The sequence below is a fragment of the Pongo pygmaeus genome, chromosome 13 (genome assembly GCF_028885625.2).
Source record: "Pongo pygmaeus isolate AG05252 chromosome 13, NHGRI_mPonPyg2-v2.0_pri, whole genome shotgun sequence".
NCBI classification, from domain to species: Eukaryota; Metazoa; Chordata; class Mammalia; order Primates; family Hominidae; genus Pongo; species Pongo pygmaeus.
In genome coordinates, this window is record NC_072386.2 from 99,396,651 (window position 1) to 99,414,119 (window position 17,469).

A 17,469-nucleotide genomic window follows, 5' to 3' on the forward strand; every position below is an offset into this window, starting at 1 on the left:
TCACCCAGGCTGGAGTGCAAGTGGCGCGATCTCAGCTCACTCCAAGCTCCACCTCCCAGTTTCACGCCATTCTCCTGCCTCAGCCTCCCGAGTGGCTGGGACTACAGGTGCCCAACACCACGCCCAGCTAATTTTTGTCTTTTTTTTTTTTTTTTTTAGTAGAGACGGGGTTTCACTGTATTAACTAGGATGGTCTCAATCTCCTGACCTCGTGATCCGCCTGCCTCGGCCTCCCAAAGTGCTGGGATTACAGGCGTGAGCCACCATGCCCGGAGGGGGTGCTATTTATTGAGTCCCAAATCCTACACAGTTGTAGAGATCCTTCACTACTTTAATTGAGTTTCAGTCTCTAGAATACTGAAGCAACCTGCAGGTGTGTCCCACTGTGGATAACCTTTTCAAAATCAGAATGAGTAGGACAGGAGCCAGAAAACTGGAGATATCAAGTATTTCTCAGGTTTCCAAAAATGAAAAAGATAGATTTCAGAAACTGAGTGAAAAGCTTGAAGTTATTCCTTGAGAAAATTCTAGAATGGATTATTGAGCAGATAACTGATTTTAACTAAGCAGAATTACTATACCTTATGTATAAATTACTAAAATGGAAGACTGAAATATGACTAACATTGACATCAACAAGGCATTTGATCAAGAGTCTTGTAATATGAACAAGACAGAGAATATAGGTCAGATAATATTAAAGTTAGGGGAATTCTCTACATAATGAATGGTGGCTCACAGAGATTTGGCACGCTATTAACATAGTCCTCATAGCTCTATTCTTTGATCTGTTTCTAATCAATCTTCATCTGTTTCTAGTCAATCACTGTATAAAGGCATAAAAGACATGTTTTCTTAACGTACTGATGCTGGCTGGGAGAGGCATTAATATGCAGGATAACAAAAAAGCAGGATGTAAAATTATTTCAATGATGGAAAGAGTGGGCAGAAGCCTAGCAGAAGATCCCTTCTAAATCTAAATCCTAATTAAATACATGTGTCTTGTTGTTGCATTCACTTATGTAAATTGTCATAGTAACTACTTTTAGTCTTTTTACCATATATTTGATACTGACTTTAACCTATCGATGATTTAACATGGAACTTTTTTCTTTACACCAGATATCATTATACTGATTTAAAAAATAAAAATACAACTACATTTACCTAGTAAATAAATACAGAGAATAGGCCATACTGGACATGTTCCGTCCATATTGAACAATCTCATTCTCCTGATCTTCCCACTTCTCAATTTCGCAGTCAGCATCAGAGGTGAGCAAACCCAGCTTAAGTCCAAGCTTTGCTATCTTGGCTTGCTCCTACGAAACAGACGTTTTAATCACAACGACTTTATCACTATTCATGTAAAAGGAAGATTAGATGTAGGAATAGGTCTTACCTCAGAGTCAGGCTTGTCTGGCTTTAATGATTTCAGGTTTGCATTATTCTTCTGTGACAATAAAAAGATTAAGATTATCTTAAAAAGCAGTACATTAAACTGTAAGGAAATACAATAGTAATACAAAGCATAACAAAATACTTGTCACAAAAGTTTAAAATATTCAGTATGTAATGACTGAATATTTTACCAATTGCAAATAGTCTACTAGTAAGTGAGTTCAGCTTTGAATAGGTTGTTAGTTTGAAATCTGGAGGCAGAGAAAGCAAGTCAGTGCCTTCCCTGCTCTGTGGCCTCTGTGCTTACAGCTGCTCTCCTCTTTTCACAAGGGCTTCCAGGGACTCAAGACAACTTCTGCAGTATTCCTGGAGTCCAATTATTATGTCCCCCAAACCTCCCTGGCTTCTCTGTTCAACAAGATTCTTATAATGCTTGAATTATTCTTATGAAATGATTTATTAAAATTAGCCACTATATGTAGTTTTCTATACATTCCTTATGTTATGACTCCAGAATTCAATTCATTTAACTAATTTGCTCTTGGAAGGCTAAATTTCAACACTCTAGCTTCATTGATATCCCAACTGCTAATCTCATATCCCAAGTTACAAAGAGATGATACTTAGGATTCTGAATTCAATATGTGAACCAATGTTCAATGGTTCCCTATTTTTGAAAGAGAAAGTTTGTTTTCATGTAAACTATCTAGAACTCAGAGTGTATTTTCCCTAGAAGGGGAGAAAATATTCCATACTAGTTAGACGAGGCTAGTCCACTGATGCCTGTATACTTGAAGAATAGAGTACCAGGACAAATCACACCACCACCAATAGCGACATTTCTTTGAAAAATATATTCCGAAGTTCTCTGGAGATGATAGCCCACAGAGGGGATTCCTCCAACTCTGAGATCTGGTGAAAGCTCCCATGGTAGAGGCAGGAGTTCCAGAACAGCTAGGGTTTGTAGAGAAAAGGGGGCCAGCAGATGCAGGGAGCCAACTTTTTACAATGGAAACATATATTTAAGTCATACACACTCACAAACATACATTGGGTACAGATTCACATACATGCACACAAAGTATAAATTACAATAAAACAAAACACTCATGTACACTTAGCTTAGGAAGGAAAATCATCACTAATACTTTAAGGAAAAAGATCTTCTCATACATATATTTTTATTTCCCTTATTACCATGACTTGTTACTTCTGACCAACTATTCTGTCACCAGTTTCACCACGGAACAAAACAGCCTCGTGGAGTTTAGATCTGCTCATGGAACATGGCCCTTTTGAGATTTTCTAATGATGTTTACTATTAAAGAAATAGGTGAAGTTGAAGGACAGAAAATAAGAATAAAGGAACTCTTGTTACACACACACGCACACACACAGAGAGAAAGAGACAAAGACAGAAAGAGAGAGAGAGAGAATAAACAAATATGACCAATGATCTCTCTGGCTCCTCCTTGAATGGTCACATCATCTTTATCTCCATCCTTGGTCTAGTTGACTATAAGGCAACTGATAAAACATTTAAGAAAGTAAGGAACACCCTCAAGGTTTTTAGGTTTTATTTTATTTCGAATTTTATACCTTATATTATTCTTCTAAATTTAGTTGCATTTTCATGATTTTTATTTTTACTTTTACTAATGATGATGATTATACAAAGCATAACAAAGTACTTGTAACAAAAGTTTAAAATATTCAGTATGTAATGACTGAATATTTTACCAATTGCAAATACTCTACTAGTGAGTGAGTATTAATGACGACTGAAAGGGGATTGCCTGAAAAGGTAAATAAACGATCTTAATAATGTAACCAAGCTTGCCATCTAGTGGACACTATTTTGGAATGCAGTCAGAGTCATTCGTTTCAGTTATATAAAGCTAAAAGACGTCCGTCCCCTAAATGTAAATAGCACCAGACTCCAACTTCGCTTCCTAAAAGAGAGAACTATAATTTTCTAGGAATATAATTAGCTATGCTATCCCTCAACTAAGAAAATGGTTCATGACTCTGAAATGATTTGTTACTAAAGATAAAAAATACTATTCAGTTGAATAAAATCTTTGTTCCATTCAACCTGTTAAAAGCTTTGTGATGCCTTTTCTAATTCTCAAAAAATTATTTTGTAGTAGCCCTAAATTATAGCACTTACAAAAACAGTGAGTCTATCCTTACTTGCTTAAACCCAGTAGGATATTAGCTATAAAACCATCTGTTAGGGTTAAGTTAGCTTAAAATAACAAAAATAGACACATTGCTATCTGTACTTTCAAACTGTTCTGACAATAGCTTAAGGCACAAAAACTGGTTTTTTTTTTTTTAGTCACAGAATTAATTTGCAGTATCATGATTGCTTTTGCACCAGCTACATTCAGTTCCTAATGTTGTATTTCAGTATTAAATGCCAGTCCCTTTTCAAAAAGTACACTAATTAAGTTTGGACCATTTTTTGATTTGGGGATTTGATTTATCATTTGTTCTTCCCCTACACCATCGACCATTCCCACTATCATTTCTAAAACTCCTGACTTAAGACTTTTATATCTCTCTTCATTGCAAGTTCTCTCTTCTGATACTCACCATCTGTTCTTCACCCCACTGTTACTATTGATAATCATCAGTAATTTTATTTTATTTTATTTTTTTGAGACAGGCTTACTCTGTTGGGAAGGCTGGAGTGCAGTAGCACTATCTCGGCTCACTGCAACCTCCATCTCCCAGGCTCAAGCAATTCTCCTGCCTCAGCCTCCCGAGTAGCTGGGATTACAGGCATGTGCCACCACGCCTGGCTAATTTTTTTTTTTTTTTTTTTTTTTTGTATTTTTAGTAGAGACACGGTTTCACCATATTGGCCAGGCTGGTCTTGAACTCCTGACCTCCGGTAATCCACCCGCCTCGGCCTCCCAAAGTGCTGGGATTACAGGCGTGAGACACCGTGCCTGGCCCACAATTTCCAATATTTTTGACCCCCAAAAGGGATCTTGGGACCACTACTTGGTTAATATACTACTCTGTATCTCTTTCCCATATGTATGACATGTGACATGTTTTCATCTAGGTAGAAAGCATATGAAAGTCCTTAGTTTGCTGAAAGTGATTCCAACATGACTTCTCAAATTAGATCCAAGATTGGAAGAACAAAACAACTTCTGACCTCAGATATGGCTTATTTATTTATTTTTATGCTGCTATTACTGGGATATGGCTTTTTATTAATCACAAATTATGTTACCTATTCTCTCAAATCCCCAAACCTAAAACAAATAGTCAGAGTGTAAGCCACATCTAGATTGCTACCCAGAATAACAACTCTGAAGTCAACATTAATATCCTAACTTTTTTCTGTCGTGTCAATTATTTGTGGTAGAGAGGAGCAGCAACAGGCAACAAGAGCATAATTTGAATTCTGAATAAAAACATTCCACAGTGTACATAATTCTTCTACTTACCATTGGCTTTGGAAGTGAAAGGTAGCCATACTTCTCTCCTACAAATAACACATATAACTTAAAAATTTTTTTCTATTAATATATTTTTCTATTATTCATACTTAACTTTTAAAGTATTAATTAAACAAACAGGAATGTTAGTATATTAGTTTCGATAACTTAGTCTATTCATTACATAAAATTCAGAAATAAAATTGTAATTTGGCTGGTGAACATGAAGACTTTCAACAGCTGCATGTCTAAGGTACCTATGCTGGCCAATCTCCACCTCTCCCAACATAAAGGGAGAAAGGCAAATGTCCCACTGACATTTACTGCCACTTGCAATCAGCTTCATTCACAGAGTGCTCCTTTTACAGCAGTTTGCCTCTAGTGAAACCTGATTCCTCTTTTATCAGTACCAGTATCAGCACTTCTTCCATTTCTCCAAGTACCAGACCAAATAATTTACAACTAACCTCATAATGTATTCTCTCAGTCAGGGAAGAAGAAAACCCTCTGTACAAGATAGGAAGATGAAATAAAGCAAATAACAGGAGGTTTTTTGGCTGTGAACTGACACGTCACATGAAGCACAATAACGAGGAAAGGAAAGAGACAGGCAATGCCCACATCATCCCTGCCCTATCTATCATCTTTACAACTTCCAGGTCACGTATACAGTCAGATTACAATGAATAATAGACTTTTTATAAAAGCTGGTTTGTGACATCTGAGGTAAAAATTCAAGACCTAAGCAGTAATTGCTTCTTGAAGAAAAATTTCTTCTTCAAGGAAAACAAGTATATTCAGCTATAATAGATTAGTTTGAACCATATGAAATTGCTGGTATTCAACCATTTTGAAATTTCATATGGTCCAAACTAATAAAAGTAAACATAATATAAGAGCACTAAATCATACCTTTTCTCATAGAATGACTATTACATGAAATGGGCAAACCTGTTTGTCTCAGAGTGGCTTATACAAATATTTAAAATTTCATCTAGAACTGTACTATTAAATATGGAACCTACTAGCCACATGTGACTACTTAGCACTTGAAATGTGGCTAGTCTGTACTGAGATGTGTACATCTAGTCTGTACTGAGATGTGTAAGTGTATTAAACACAAGTGTTTAATACATAACAGATTTTGAAGATGTAGTACAAAGGGAGAAAAAAGATGTAAAATATATTAATTTAAAATATTGATCATATACTAAAATATTGATTATATGTTTAAATGGTATTTTGGATATTTGGGTTAAAAATTATTAAAACAAATTTCACGTTTCTTTTTAATTTTTCTTGTGCCTATTAGAATTTTTTTTTTTTTTTTTTTTCGAGACAAGGTCTTGCTCGGTCACCCAGGCTGGAGTGTAATGGTGGAGATCACAGGCTTACTGCAGCCTCAACCTCCGGGGCTCAGGTGGTCCTCCCACCTTCCACCTCCTGAGTAGCTGGGACCACAGGCATGTGACACCAGCTAGTTTATTTGTATTTTTTTTAAGAGATGAGGTCTCACTATGTTGCCCAGGATGGTCTCAAACTCCTTGGGCTCAAGTGATCTCCCCGCCTTGGCCTGCCAAAGTGCTGAAATTACAGGCATGAGCCACTGTGCCTAGCCTAGAAAATTTCAAATTACATATGTGTCTCACATTCTGTTTCTCTTGGACAGTGCTGATCTAGAAGAAGAACTGTTACTAAGAGTGAGTTAATGGTACTTGGGAATAGCTTTATGATTCAAATCATTTCCTTGTAATGTCAAAATTGTAAGGGAATTTTATTAATTAATGGCTTTCTGATTTCAGAACGGTGAGGGGAAAAAACTTAAAAAGGAAGAGACTATTTTCATGCCTTGTCTCTAAGCTCTGATGTGAAAAGTGCTCGATTTAGTTGCAATATTAACAGAAGATAGTCTTCCGTTCACTCAGAATTTCAGAATTCACCATCTGTCTTAATTCAAAGTCTGAATCCTGTCCATAATATCCTTTAAAAAGTGGTCTTAGCATATTATAAAGGGCACATTAAACAGAAGTAGGAACCCAGGCATGGTGGCTTACGCCTGTAATCTTAGCACTTTGGGAGGCTAAGGCAAGTGGATCACCCAAGGTCAGGAATTCAAGACCAGCCTGGCCAAAATGGTGAAACCCCATCTCTACTAAAAATACAAAAATTAGCCAGGCGTAGTGGTGCATGCCTGTAGTCTGTTCTTTTTTCTGTTTTTTGTTTTGTTTTGTTTCAGCCTGGGTGATAGAGCAAGACTGTCTCAAAAAGAAAAAACAAAACAAAACAAAAAAAACAGAAGTGGGAAAGTACTAAAAATAAATAAATAATAAAGAAAAAAGAATTTTGAATTTTGAAAGAGCACTATCATTACTTAAATGTAATCAGCTACAGAAGTAATCTTGTATTATCTAACTTAGTAATCATCTATAGTGCCCATGGCCCTAAAATGTTCATATTTACTCTCCACAAGTTGGGGCAAAACCAGCTGTTTCGGTATCTCTTATATCTCTAAGATACCACAAAGTTAAAGCAAGTAGAATGTATAAATAAATGCATTGAGAAATAAATCCAATGAAAATAAAGCTTTTATGTAACCTGATTTGCTACTATTTTCATCCACCTAGTAGTATTTATCACTTGATAGTTCTAATCCCTCTGGTCCTCTTACAGATACTTTGTTTTGCTTCCTATTCCCATCCTTCAGTTAGACTCAGCTAACTCAGATTTATACGAATTTGAGGATAATTGCAAAATTGATCATTTTTTCAGATAGGCCTCTTCCACATACTATGCAGGTAAGATTCTTCCTCTTTCCCCCAGTTCCAACAGAAACCAAACAAGTTGACAATAACACAAGAAAATGCAATCTAATACTAACAAGAGATCTAAATTATAGTTAATTATAGATGTTATTTCCCACTTTTTTTTTTTTTTTTGAGACAGAGTCTCACTCTGTCGCACAGGCTGAAGTGCAGTGGTGCAATCTCGGCTCACTGCAACTTCCACCTCCTGGGTTCAAGCGATTCTCGTGCCTCAGCCTCCTGAGTAGCTGAGTAGCTGGGACTACAGGTGCACACCACCATGCTCGGCTAATTATAGATGTTATTTCCATGTGAGTCTAATTATTGCCGTTGATTCTAAGCAGGAAAAAAAAAAAAAAAAGAATAAACTGGCTCAGCCAGGCACGGTGGCTCATGTTCATAATCCCAGCACTTTGGGAGGCCAGTGCAGGGGGGTTACTTGAGGCCAGGAGTTGAAGACCAGCCTGAGTAGGCTGGGCACGGTGGCTCATGCCTGTAATCCCAGCACTTTGGGAGGCTGAGGCAGGCGGATTATGAGGTCAGGAGATCGAGACCATCCTGGCTAACATGGTGAAACCCTCTCTCTACTAAAAATACAAAAAAAAAAATTAGCCAGGCATGGTGGTAGGCGCCTGTAGTCCCAGTTACTTGGGAGGCTGAGGCAGGAGAATGGCATGAACCTGGGAGGCAGAGCTTGCAGGGAGCTGAGATCACACCACTGCACTCCAGCCTGGGCGACAGAGCGAGACTCCATATCAAAAAAAAAAAAAAAAAACCAGCCTGGGTATCACAGCGAGACTCCCATCTCTGGGGGGTAAAAAAAAAAAAAATCTGGGCATGGTGGCCAGCACCTGTAGTTCTAGATATGTGAGAAGATCCCTTGAACCCAGGAGTTTGAGGCTGCAGTAAGCTATGATCACACCACTGCACACCAGCCTGGGTGACAAAGTGAGACCCTGTCTCCAAAATATAATAATAATAATAAAATAAACTGGCTAAATTATGTTTAGCTGTTATATCAAAGAAGTAGCATAAACAATCTCTATCATATTATAAACATTAAAAATAGTTGGAAAAACAGGACTATTTGGAGAAAATATACTTAGTACAGATCTGATATATAGAATTGTCTTCAAATCACTGTCCTCAATGAGCTACTGTATGTTTAATACTCCCTAAATCCTGTTTAGTCAACACTACAACTGTGCCATCTTCTGAGTTTATACCTTGAGATAAATTAAGTTCACAATTAAGTTCAAAGTCCCTCTCATCTTAAGGGAGCACTAAAATTATTTCTTATGAAAACCTAATTGAGAAATGTTCTCAGTTACAATATATAGAGCCTTTCTGTATATCTACAAAATAAAGCTAATTCCCCAAGAATGGAAAAGCCTTATTATTTCACTGAAAATGTGCTAAATTATCCCTGATTCACATTTCTTATAATTAGCTATCTTTAGTTCTGGAGGCACTCTATATGGTATGATCAATCAAAAAATTAATATCCCCAGACCCACTTAAAATGAATCCGTGACCACTAAAGGATAAGCAGCTTATCAGCTAAACTCAGGAGCAGGAATGAGGTATTCTAATCTAAACCCAGCTATCATCCTCCAACTCCTCCCTCTCCCTCACCTCTATATTCAATTGACCAATAAACCCTACCAATATTAGTTTTTAAATTCTTCTTAAATTAGTCCCCTTATCTTCATCTTGACTATCATCACCCTAGTATAGACCATCATCTCTTCTCTGGATAGATCACTCCCTTGTTGCAGGCTCCTACCATCCCCAAACAAACTCATCTTCACCCACGAACATGTTTATCTTCCTGTACCCCCATTTTTAGTGGCAACCAATCTGCCAAACGATAATGTAAATGCAGGGCTATGAAATAGGGCTGCCAGGGAAATGAGAAAAGTAGTTACAGAACTGAAAACCAAATTAAGATTCTTGGCAGGATCGTGATCATAACTGCCCTACATAGTTTAGTTAGAGCTGCATCTCTATAAACTGAAGCGTAGTCATATTTACTCTGAAATGATTCAAATAGAACAAAGGGAATTCAGCTTCCTTAAAGGAAGGATAGAGACTGTAAGCTCTGAGATAAGGCTTTTTTCTGACACTTATTGTCCAAAATAATCTCAAATTCTAAACTGACACATATTCACCACTAAGGAAAAGTGGAGTCTTTTAGGTCTGGTCCCTTCTAATACAAGGACCACAGCCTCCCTGGAGGTTTGGGTGAGAAGGCAGAATGGGATGAAAGCAGAAGACAGGAAGACAAGTATTGATTTTTACCTTCTTGAAACAATCCCAGGAGGTCCTAGTGTGAAATTTAAGTGTCTGGGGTTAAGGTGGACAATGACCTAGCTCTCAGACTAACTTTTAGCATGTGAACACTAAAGCCTCCCTCTTATTGCTTAGTGTGATGTTTACCACTTAGTTGGATGGTTGAATGATACTTACAAGTATGCCTGGTAGTTTGCCAATCACAGGAGGCAAGTTATGCAAAGCAGAACTAAGGTGGCTAGAATACAGCAAAGGCTTTTCAACAATAGTCACAACAGGAGTTATAACAGCAGCAAAGAGAAATCAGGACCTGAAGAATACACCTTTGTATGGAAAGTAGTGGGCAGGTGCAAGGTAATGAGCAGGTTTGTCACACCAACCATGCATAACAGGAAGAACAACACTGTGGCACTGGATTCAGTTCAGTCAGTAATGGTTAACCCAGAGTTGGACTTCTTTGAGGAAAAAGCCATGCTCATGAGGTTCATGATAAAAATCAGGACAAATAAAGGCAGTACACACAATCAACCAACTCCATCTCAGTGAAACCTACATAAACCTTTTCTGAACAGAGAGGCACTTTCCCTGTGAAACAATAAGTGTCTCATTGACTGAAGGCTGAGGCGTTTCCCACATAAGAAGGAATTTCTGTTCAGTCCTTAAGAAGTTTGGGTAATGCTGATTTTTTGAACATAAGTTAACTGAACCTAAAGAAGAGATTATTTACATAATATCCAGCTTGAAAGTAAAAGAAACCACAGTGCTCATGTAGTCTGAAAACAGGTATAGGATGTGCAAGCACTATTACACATTATTTCATTTACATCCATTGAAATAAAGAAACAAACTCAAAAGGGCAGGTAATGTGCCCAGGATTCCATGACTAACAAATTGTTTTACCTCTTCTGTAATTTAGCTGGCCCCATCCTCAGCCAATAAGTGGACCAACCAAAACAAGAATACAGTCATTACTTGTTCCTTGCCCTGTACTTCCTGGGATCTCTCAGTCATTTCTGAAATAGGTTTGGGAGGGAAAAAAGCAGAACTCAGAGCTGCAGTTGTGAGCATTTTTCACAGAATTGGTTCATTCTCATTAGAAAACTTTAGGATTGGAGTGGAGTTTAACTGCTTGAGTAATAGAGTATGGGTAGTTAATAAAATTTCATCTTTGGCATCATTCAAACCTCAGTAAGGGTCCCAGCTCCTGTAGTTTACTCACTGTGGGATACTTCGAGCCTCAGTTTCATCATACGTAAAATGTGGAAATAATACCTGTCTCCAGGGTTACTGAGAGGATTAAATGAAAAAATGGACATCCAGCACTTATGAAAGTACCTGGAACCCAGTACATTCTCAAGAGATGGCAGCTACTGTTATTTTTATGGTTATAATAGTCATAGGCCTCTGAAGGATCATGTTTATAATTTTACCCACACAGACCCTAGTAGCCTGTGGCTTTTACTTTTCCTTAAACTTCTCTAGCTATTTTTTTTTAAAGAGTCTAACTTTGGTAGAAGAAAGGCAAATCTCAGAGACAGAAAAGGAGAACACTGAATTAATGTTGCATTAGATGTCCGGTGAGAGGAATCTTTCAGAGGGTGTCAATTCACCATTGGAGAAGGCATGAGCTTCATTTGTACAAAGAAGCAAGGAGTTTACCTTTGCTTCTGCAGATCTAGAGATTTTCTACGGTGGGGCCAGACAGGCTAGTCCTCCCTAGAGTAGGAGAAAGGACATAGGCAGAGATGGATGCCAGAAAGTAGGAGAGATTGAGATTAAGTAAGAGAAATTGGACCTAATGTTTTCTCATAAACTATTTAGTTTTACCACAAGGTAACAGTGGTCATGATGCTGATGCTGATAGAGGTAACATTTGTTGAGAATTTACTGTGAATTAACTTATTTTATTTAATCTTCACACTTACCATATTAGGTAGTTTTGTCATCATTATCCCCATTTTGCAGATGTAAAACTTGAAGCATAGAGAGATTAAGTTAGGAAATAGCAGAAGCAGGATTGGAACCTAGGCAGTCCACTTCAGAACCTGTATTTCAACTTCTACCCAATTCTATCCCTAACATGAGATTAGCAGTCAGATCTCAGAGGAAGGAAGAGACCCCTTGATGGAAAATGCAACTTGGGTTTGTTTTCTGTTTTAAGGAAAAAAATTACTTATGTTTATAGAAAGAAAACCCCCTTGCCAAGCTTATCAACCTATAATTGCTACCGTAATTGCTACTCAGAACATCGCCTGGGATTAAGGCAGAGAATAACTGTTAAATGACTGCTATCTTTCTTGAGAGGGGGGAAAAGCCTGTTATAACTCCTCTTCTTATGGAAATAAAAGAGAGAAGAAAATAGACCAAAATGCTGGTAGAACAGCCTGGTTTAGAACCTGCGAGCATCTCAAACACAAAGAGGAAGGGGGCTCAGGCCCTTGGTCAAGAAGACTAGAACCATATCCATTTCAGATGATGATGAACTCACTGGCCTAGGGACATGGAATAAGTACAAGTAATGAAAACTCAGCCATAGCCCATGTTTACATGAATGAAAACAAAAACCTATTCAGCACTGAAAACACTATAGGAGATACCTGCACAAAGCTTAATGGTGTTCTGGTAAAGAGGAGAATCAGCTGGCCAGGCTTGATGCCATATTCTTTTCAGAATGGCTGCAGCTATTAGTAAAGCTTCTCACAGTGCACGTGGAACACGTTTACAAGTACATAGAGTCAGTCACATGCCAGAAAAATAGCCATCCTGTGGCACTCCTCCAGCCTCCCTACTTTCATGGGCTGATGACAACCGATAAAGCCAGAAGGCAATATTCCTCTGGCCTTTAAAGAGAGCGAGGCAGGATAAAGACACAGTGCAGGGTATATTCATGCCCAGAAGTCGAAAGCACACTAACTTCAGGTAATGCTCACAAAAGACTTTTAGAGCTGACAGGTCACTGAGATCACTCAGCCTAAGACTTTCATTATTGAGCCAAGGACACTTGGGCCCGGAGCAGGGAACAGCTTGCCTAACACCAGTTTGAGAAAGAGCTGGGCCTTACAGATACTCCAGGATAACCCACACCAGGTATCTTATCACCACAGCAAGCCACTTCTCTTCATTTCCCAATAGTCTCTAACGCTAAGTGACCACTCTTCCTTTTAAAAGTGGATCAATTATATCATTTACCTTTTAATATCTGAAATTTGGCTCATATAAAAATCTATATAACTATAAATACATTACAAAGCATCAAAATGATATGCCATTCAGACTATCACAGAAATTTTTAAATGTGGAAGCATGGTAAACATTTATCATACTTTACAAATGATGTTATAGCTATAATTCTATTATGCCCTGATTTTTAAGCAAATTAACATTTATCCTAAATGAGTATTTTTAAAATATGAAATGTTTAAATGGGCATACTCAATAAAAAATATGTAATTTGATATCATCGTAAATGACATTTTATTAAAAAAATAAGCAAGCTTTGACACTACAGAAGCCATTTGAAGAGAAAAAATATAAACATGTAAATATAAATAACAGGACACACAGTACAATGGAAAATAAAACTTCCACTCGGTATTAAAATAAAGAATAAAAATGATGCCTTCCTATACATTGTATGGCACTATTCTACATGTTGTAGAAATACCAATGAACTTACCCACCACAGGCAATATTCCAAGATTATGTAGTCATCAAGGAAAGAGATTCCATCCAAGTGGAAGGAAAGCAATTCAAAAATCAAATAACTACATTCATTTCATTATGAAGTTAGTAGAATTAAGACACAGAATTACTGCATTATAGAAGAGCTGTTGTATTATAACTAAAAAACAATTCGGAAGAAATTTAAAAATGACTATTTCAACAGGAAAACTAGAATGTTAACATTAATTCAGAGATCTACTATGCTGTTTTATTTATTTATTTATTTATTTATTTATTTTTGTGAGACAGAGTCTTGCTCTGTCGCCCAGGCTGGACTGCAGTGGCGCCATCTCAGCTCACTGCAACCTCCACCTCCCGGGTTCAAGTGATTCTCGTGCCTCAGCCGTAGTATCTGGGATTACAGGTGCACATCAACACATTCGGCTAATTTTTGTATTTTTAGTAGAGACAGGGTTTCACCATGTTGGCCAGGCTGGGCTCGAACTCCTGACTTCAAAGTGATCCACCTGCCTCGGCCTCCCAAAGCGCTGGGATTACAGGTGTGAGCCGCCACACCTGGCCTACTACACTGTTGTACAACAAACTTTACTGCTTGGATACTAAAATAAAGGAAGATAAAATAATATTTTTGTAATTTTTTTGTGAACAATATTTTACTACAAAAATAACCCAGCTGGGTTACAACAAGAATTCATTTGCAGTTGAGGTTTGGCATTAAAAAACTAACAAGAGTTACATTAAAATAATAACATATTTCATTATGTGGACAGTTTCTCACCTCGTCTTCCTTCAAACACATCATTGATTTCTCTCAGCAGTGTTGACATGTCACTAATTTGGGATTCCCAAGCTTCACAAAACACATCTAGGTTTTCTTTAGCAATTTTACTAGATGGATGCAATGTCAATGTTTCAGCAGCAGAAATTATCTAAAGAAACAAAATATTACACCTGTGTGAATTTCAAAATCTTAGCCCTCAGAATCACTTTGAAGACCAAAGGTAAGTCTGCTGTTCAATTCAACTCAATAAACAACTATGAAGTAATTTCTATACACAAGCTCCATGTTGGGCAATATGAAGATGCACAGTAGGACAAAATTTGCTGTTTCTTATAATCTGACCTGCAGATAAATAGTATGCATTATTATATACAAACCTGCATTCAGGGAGCAATTCTCTTCATTCAAGTAAAACTCTGTTTGAACAAAGTTGTTCCCATAGAATAATTCAAACAGTTATACTCAGACCACAAAAAGTGTACTGTATACAGAGTAGCAAAGGTAGCAGTAATAGTGGTGGTGGTAGTAGCAGTGGTAATAGTAGGAATGCTAGTGATAATAATAAGTAACATATATATACACCCATGAGTACTTGGTAGATACATGCTTGAGATACTGTGTTTGGTGTTTGAGATACATTAATACATTAATATCCCCCAAAATATACAAATAAAATACTACTTTTTCCAAATAAGCATTATTCCATTTTTCAGCTGGAAAAGTTGAAGCTCAGAGATACCCAATAACTTGTGCCAGACCCTATTACGAGTATACACAGAGTTGATATCTAAACTCAGATCTACCTGATCCAAGTTCAGGCTCTTTCCATCACATCACACTGCCTCTCACAAAACACTTGTAAAGAGGGCAGAAATCATCCTGGTACTTTTATGTACCACCACATTAGCTAAATAAATGTGTTGAATAAATAAATGAATTGTTGCAGAGACTGCTAGGTTTTCATCAAAATCTGTTTGTCTTCCCTCTGGATACATAGGAAGATTACATTTCCCAGCCTCCCTAGTGGAGACATATGGCCACGAGACTGAGTTCTGTCCCCACTTGCATGTGGGTCACTGCTTCCATCCTAACTGATCCAAACCTCCCTCGTGCCCCTCAGTGCTCTCTCCCTTCCACATCTGATGGTTCAATGCACAGGATACAGTAGGGACTTTGAGGTCCTAAGGGCTAGCGAGGCACAAAATGAAAGGGGACCAGATTGCCAAGAGGGAGAAAGACATACCATTAATCAGGACTTAATACAAGTGATAAATAAACTGTTATTATATTAAACCTGAGATTTTGGCATTTGGGGTTTTATTTAGTGGTAGCTACTATATGAATGAATTAATGAATCAACTAACATTTTATCTTTCATATAATAATCACTCTCTAACACAAAGGACTTGATGGATGCTAATTGTAATATAGGCAGAAAATGGATGGCTGGGTTGAGTCTTCACACACCTCCTGACCTGACATTCAGTAGAAATTACACTTTAGCTTCTATCTCAAAATAGAAGCCATCGACCAGACCAAACCTACTGAAATTTCCTGATGGCCCATTAAATAAAACACACACACACAAAGATCCAGGAGCTAGGAATTCAGAGTTCAGTCTTGATATGTTCACAGCAGATCCTTTCCCTTCTACCACTTTCACCTTCTATTCATGACAACAAGCATGGATTCTATCTACCTTCTTGTTTCACAGACTGGGGATATTACATCAAATACTCATCCAGTAAGTAGTATTTTAGAGAATCCACTATGTGAAAAAATCATGCTAGGTGCTGGGGATAAGGTGATAAAAAAAGAAGATAAAAGCCCTCTATTATGAAGCTTATACTCTAGTGGAGATTTGGAACTATAAACAAGCACACAATTAAAATATTATAAATTACGATAACTGCTATGAGGGAAATTAATAGGATAATGTGATAGAGATGCCCATTACTAACAAGTGATGTTGCTGTTCCATGGAGTTGATTATATAGGATTATTCACACACACACATATACAACTAACATGACTATTCATTCACCTACTACATACTAGTAGGCACTGTGCCCATGTTCCAGGTGCTGGGGAAACAGCTGTGAATGAAACAGATAAATGTCCCTGGCTTCATGGGACTCACATTATATAACAAGCAGTGGGAGAGACACAATTAAAATAAATTACAAAATATTTTAGAAGGGAATAAAAAATATGTATCAAAATAAAGGGTGAGAATGATGGAGGGGATTAGGTGGTCACAGTATTTTAAGTTAGAGAGTCACTGAAAAGGTGAGGGAGCTACAGGGAAATTGAGGGGAAGTCATTTGGGATGGGGCAGAAACATTTCTGGAGTGTTCAAGGAACAGCAAGTAAGCCAGAGGAACAGACTGACATGAGCAAGAGGAAGGTGGTCAGTGGCCATGTAATGGAGAAGCATAGATGGTAAGGACTGGATTTTCTTCTGAGTGAGAAAGTCATTGGAGAACTTATAGATGAATATGATCAGGGCCATGTTAGCTAATATATTAATAGTTGGTACCTTTGAATGAATTACAACTAGCTGCTCCTCCCTCTGGGGTGGGCATAGTGTCACAGGCACAGCACTTGCCAAGCAGATGGCAGTGTTATAAGAACAAGGTTCCCCTCTTCAGGAAAAGCAGGCACATAACTTGCCATGGACTACAGGCTAGATTTCAGCATTGCTCTCCTCTCAACTAGTGTACAAACTGTTCAATTGTTCCCTCAGTATGTCTAACATTTTAAAGGAAGTATAAAAATAACATTGCCAAAGCAGAGATATCCAGAAATAAATTATCCCAGAGGCATGCTCAATGTCCTTAAATTATCCTTTTGTGAGGCAGATGCAAATACTAGGAGTGGAAGCTGAGGCTTTGGGAACAGAAAAAGCTTCTCAAGTTATGCAGGTTCTTAACAACATGCTCTGCTACTATCCTGGGGAAGAAAATATGGCTATTCCTAATATCTCTGCTGCAATAAAACAATAAACCAAAAATTGCAACCAGATGGCAAGCAGGGCCTGAGGATAGGAGCA

The 17,469-nt window shown here is 37.6% G+C and overlaps 1 protein-coding gene across 2 annotated transcripts in view; it reads right to left on the reverse strand.

Moving 5' to 3' along the window:
* The window catches only part of CTNNAL1 (catenin alpha like 1), a 69,039-nt gene that overhangs the window by 8,516 nt on the left and 43,054 nt on the right, over positions 1 to 17,469 (reverse strand). For both annotated transcript variants that reach the window (XM_054500331.2, XM_054500328.2), the window contains 4 exons: positions 14,415 to 14,565; positions 4,869 to 4,906; positions 1,403 to 1,453; positions 1,168 to 1,322 (listed from right to left, as the gene is read on the reverse strand). In XM_054500331.2, coding sequence (XP_054356306.1) covers positions 1,168 to 1,322; positions 1,403 to 1,453; positions 4,869 to 4,906; positions 14,415 to 14,565 — 395 coding nt within the window. The remainder of the gene's footprint in view (positions 1 to 1,167; positions 1,323 to 1,402; positions 1,454 to 4,868; positions 4,907 to 14,414; positions 14,566 to 17,469) is intronic.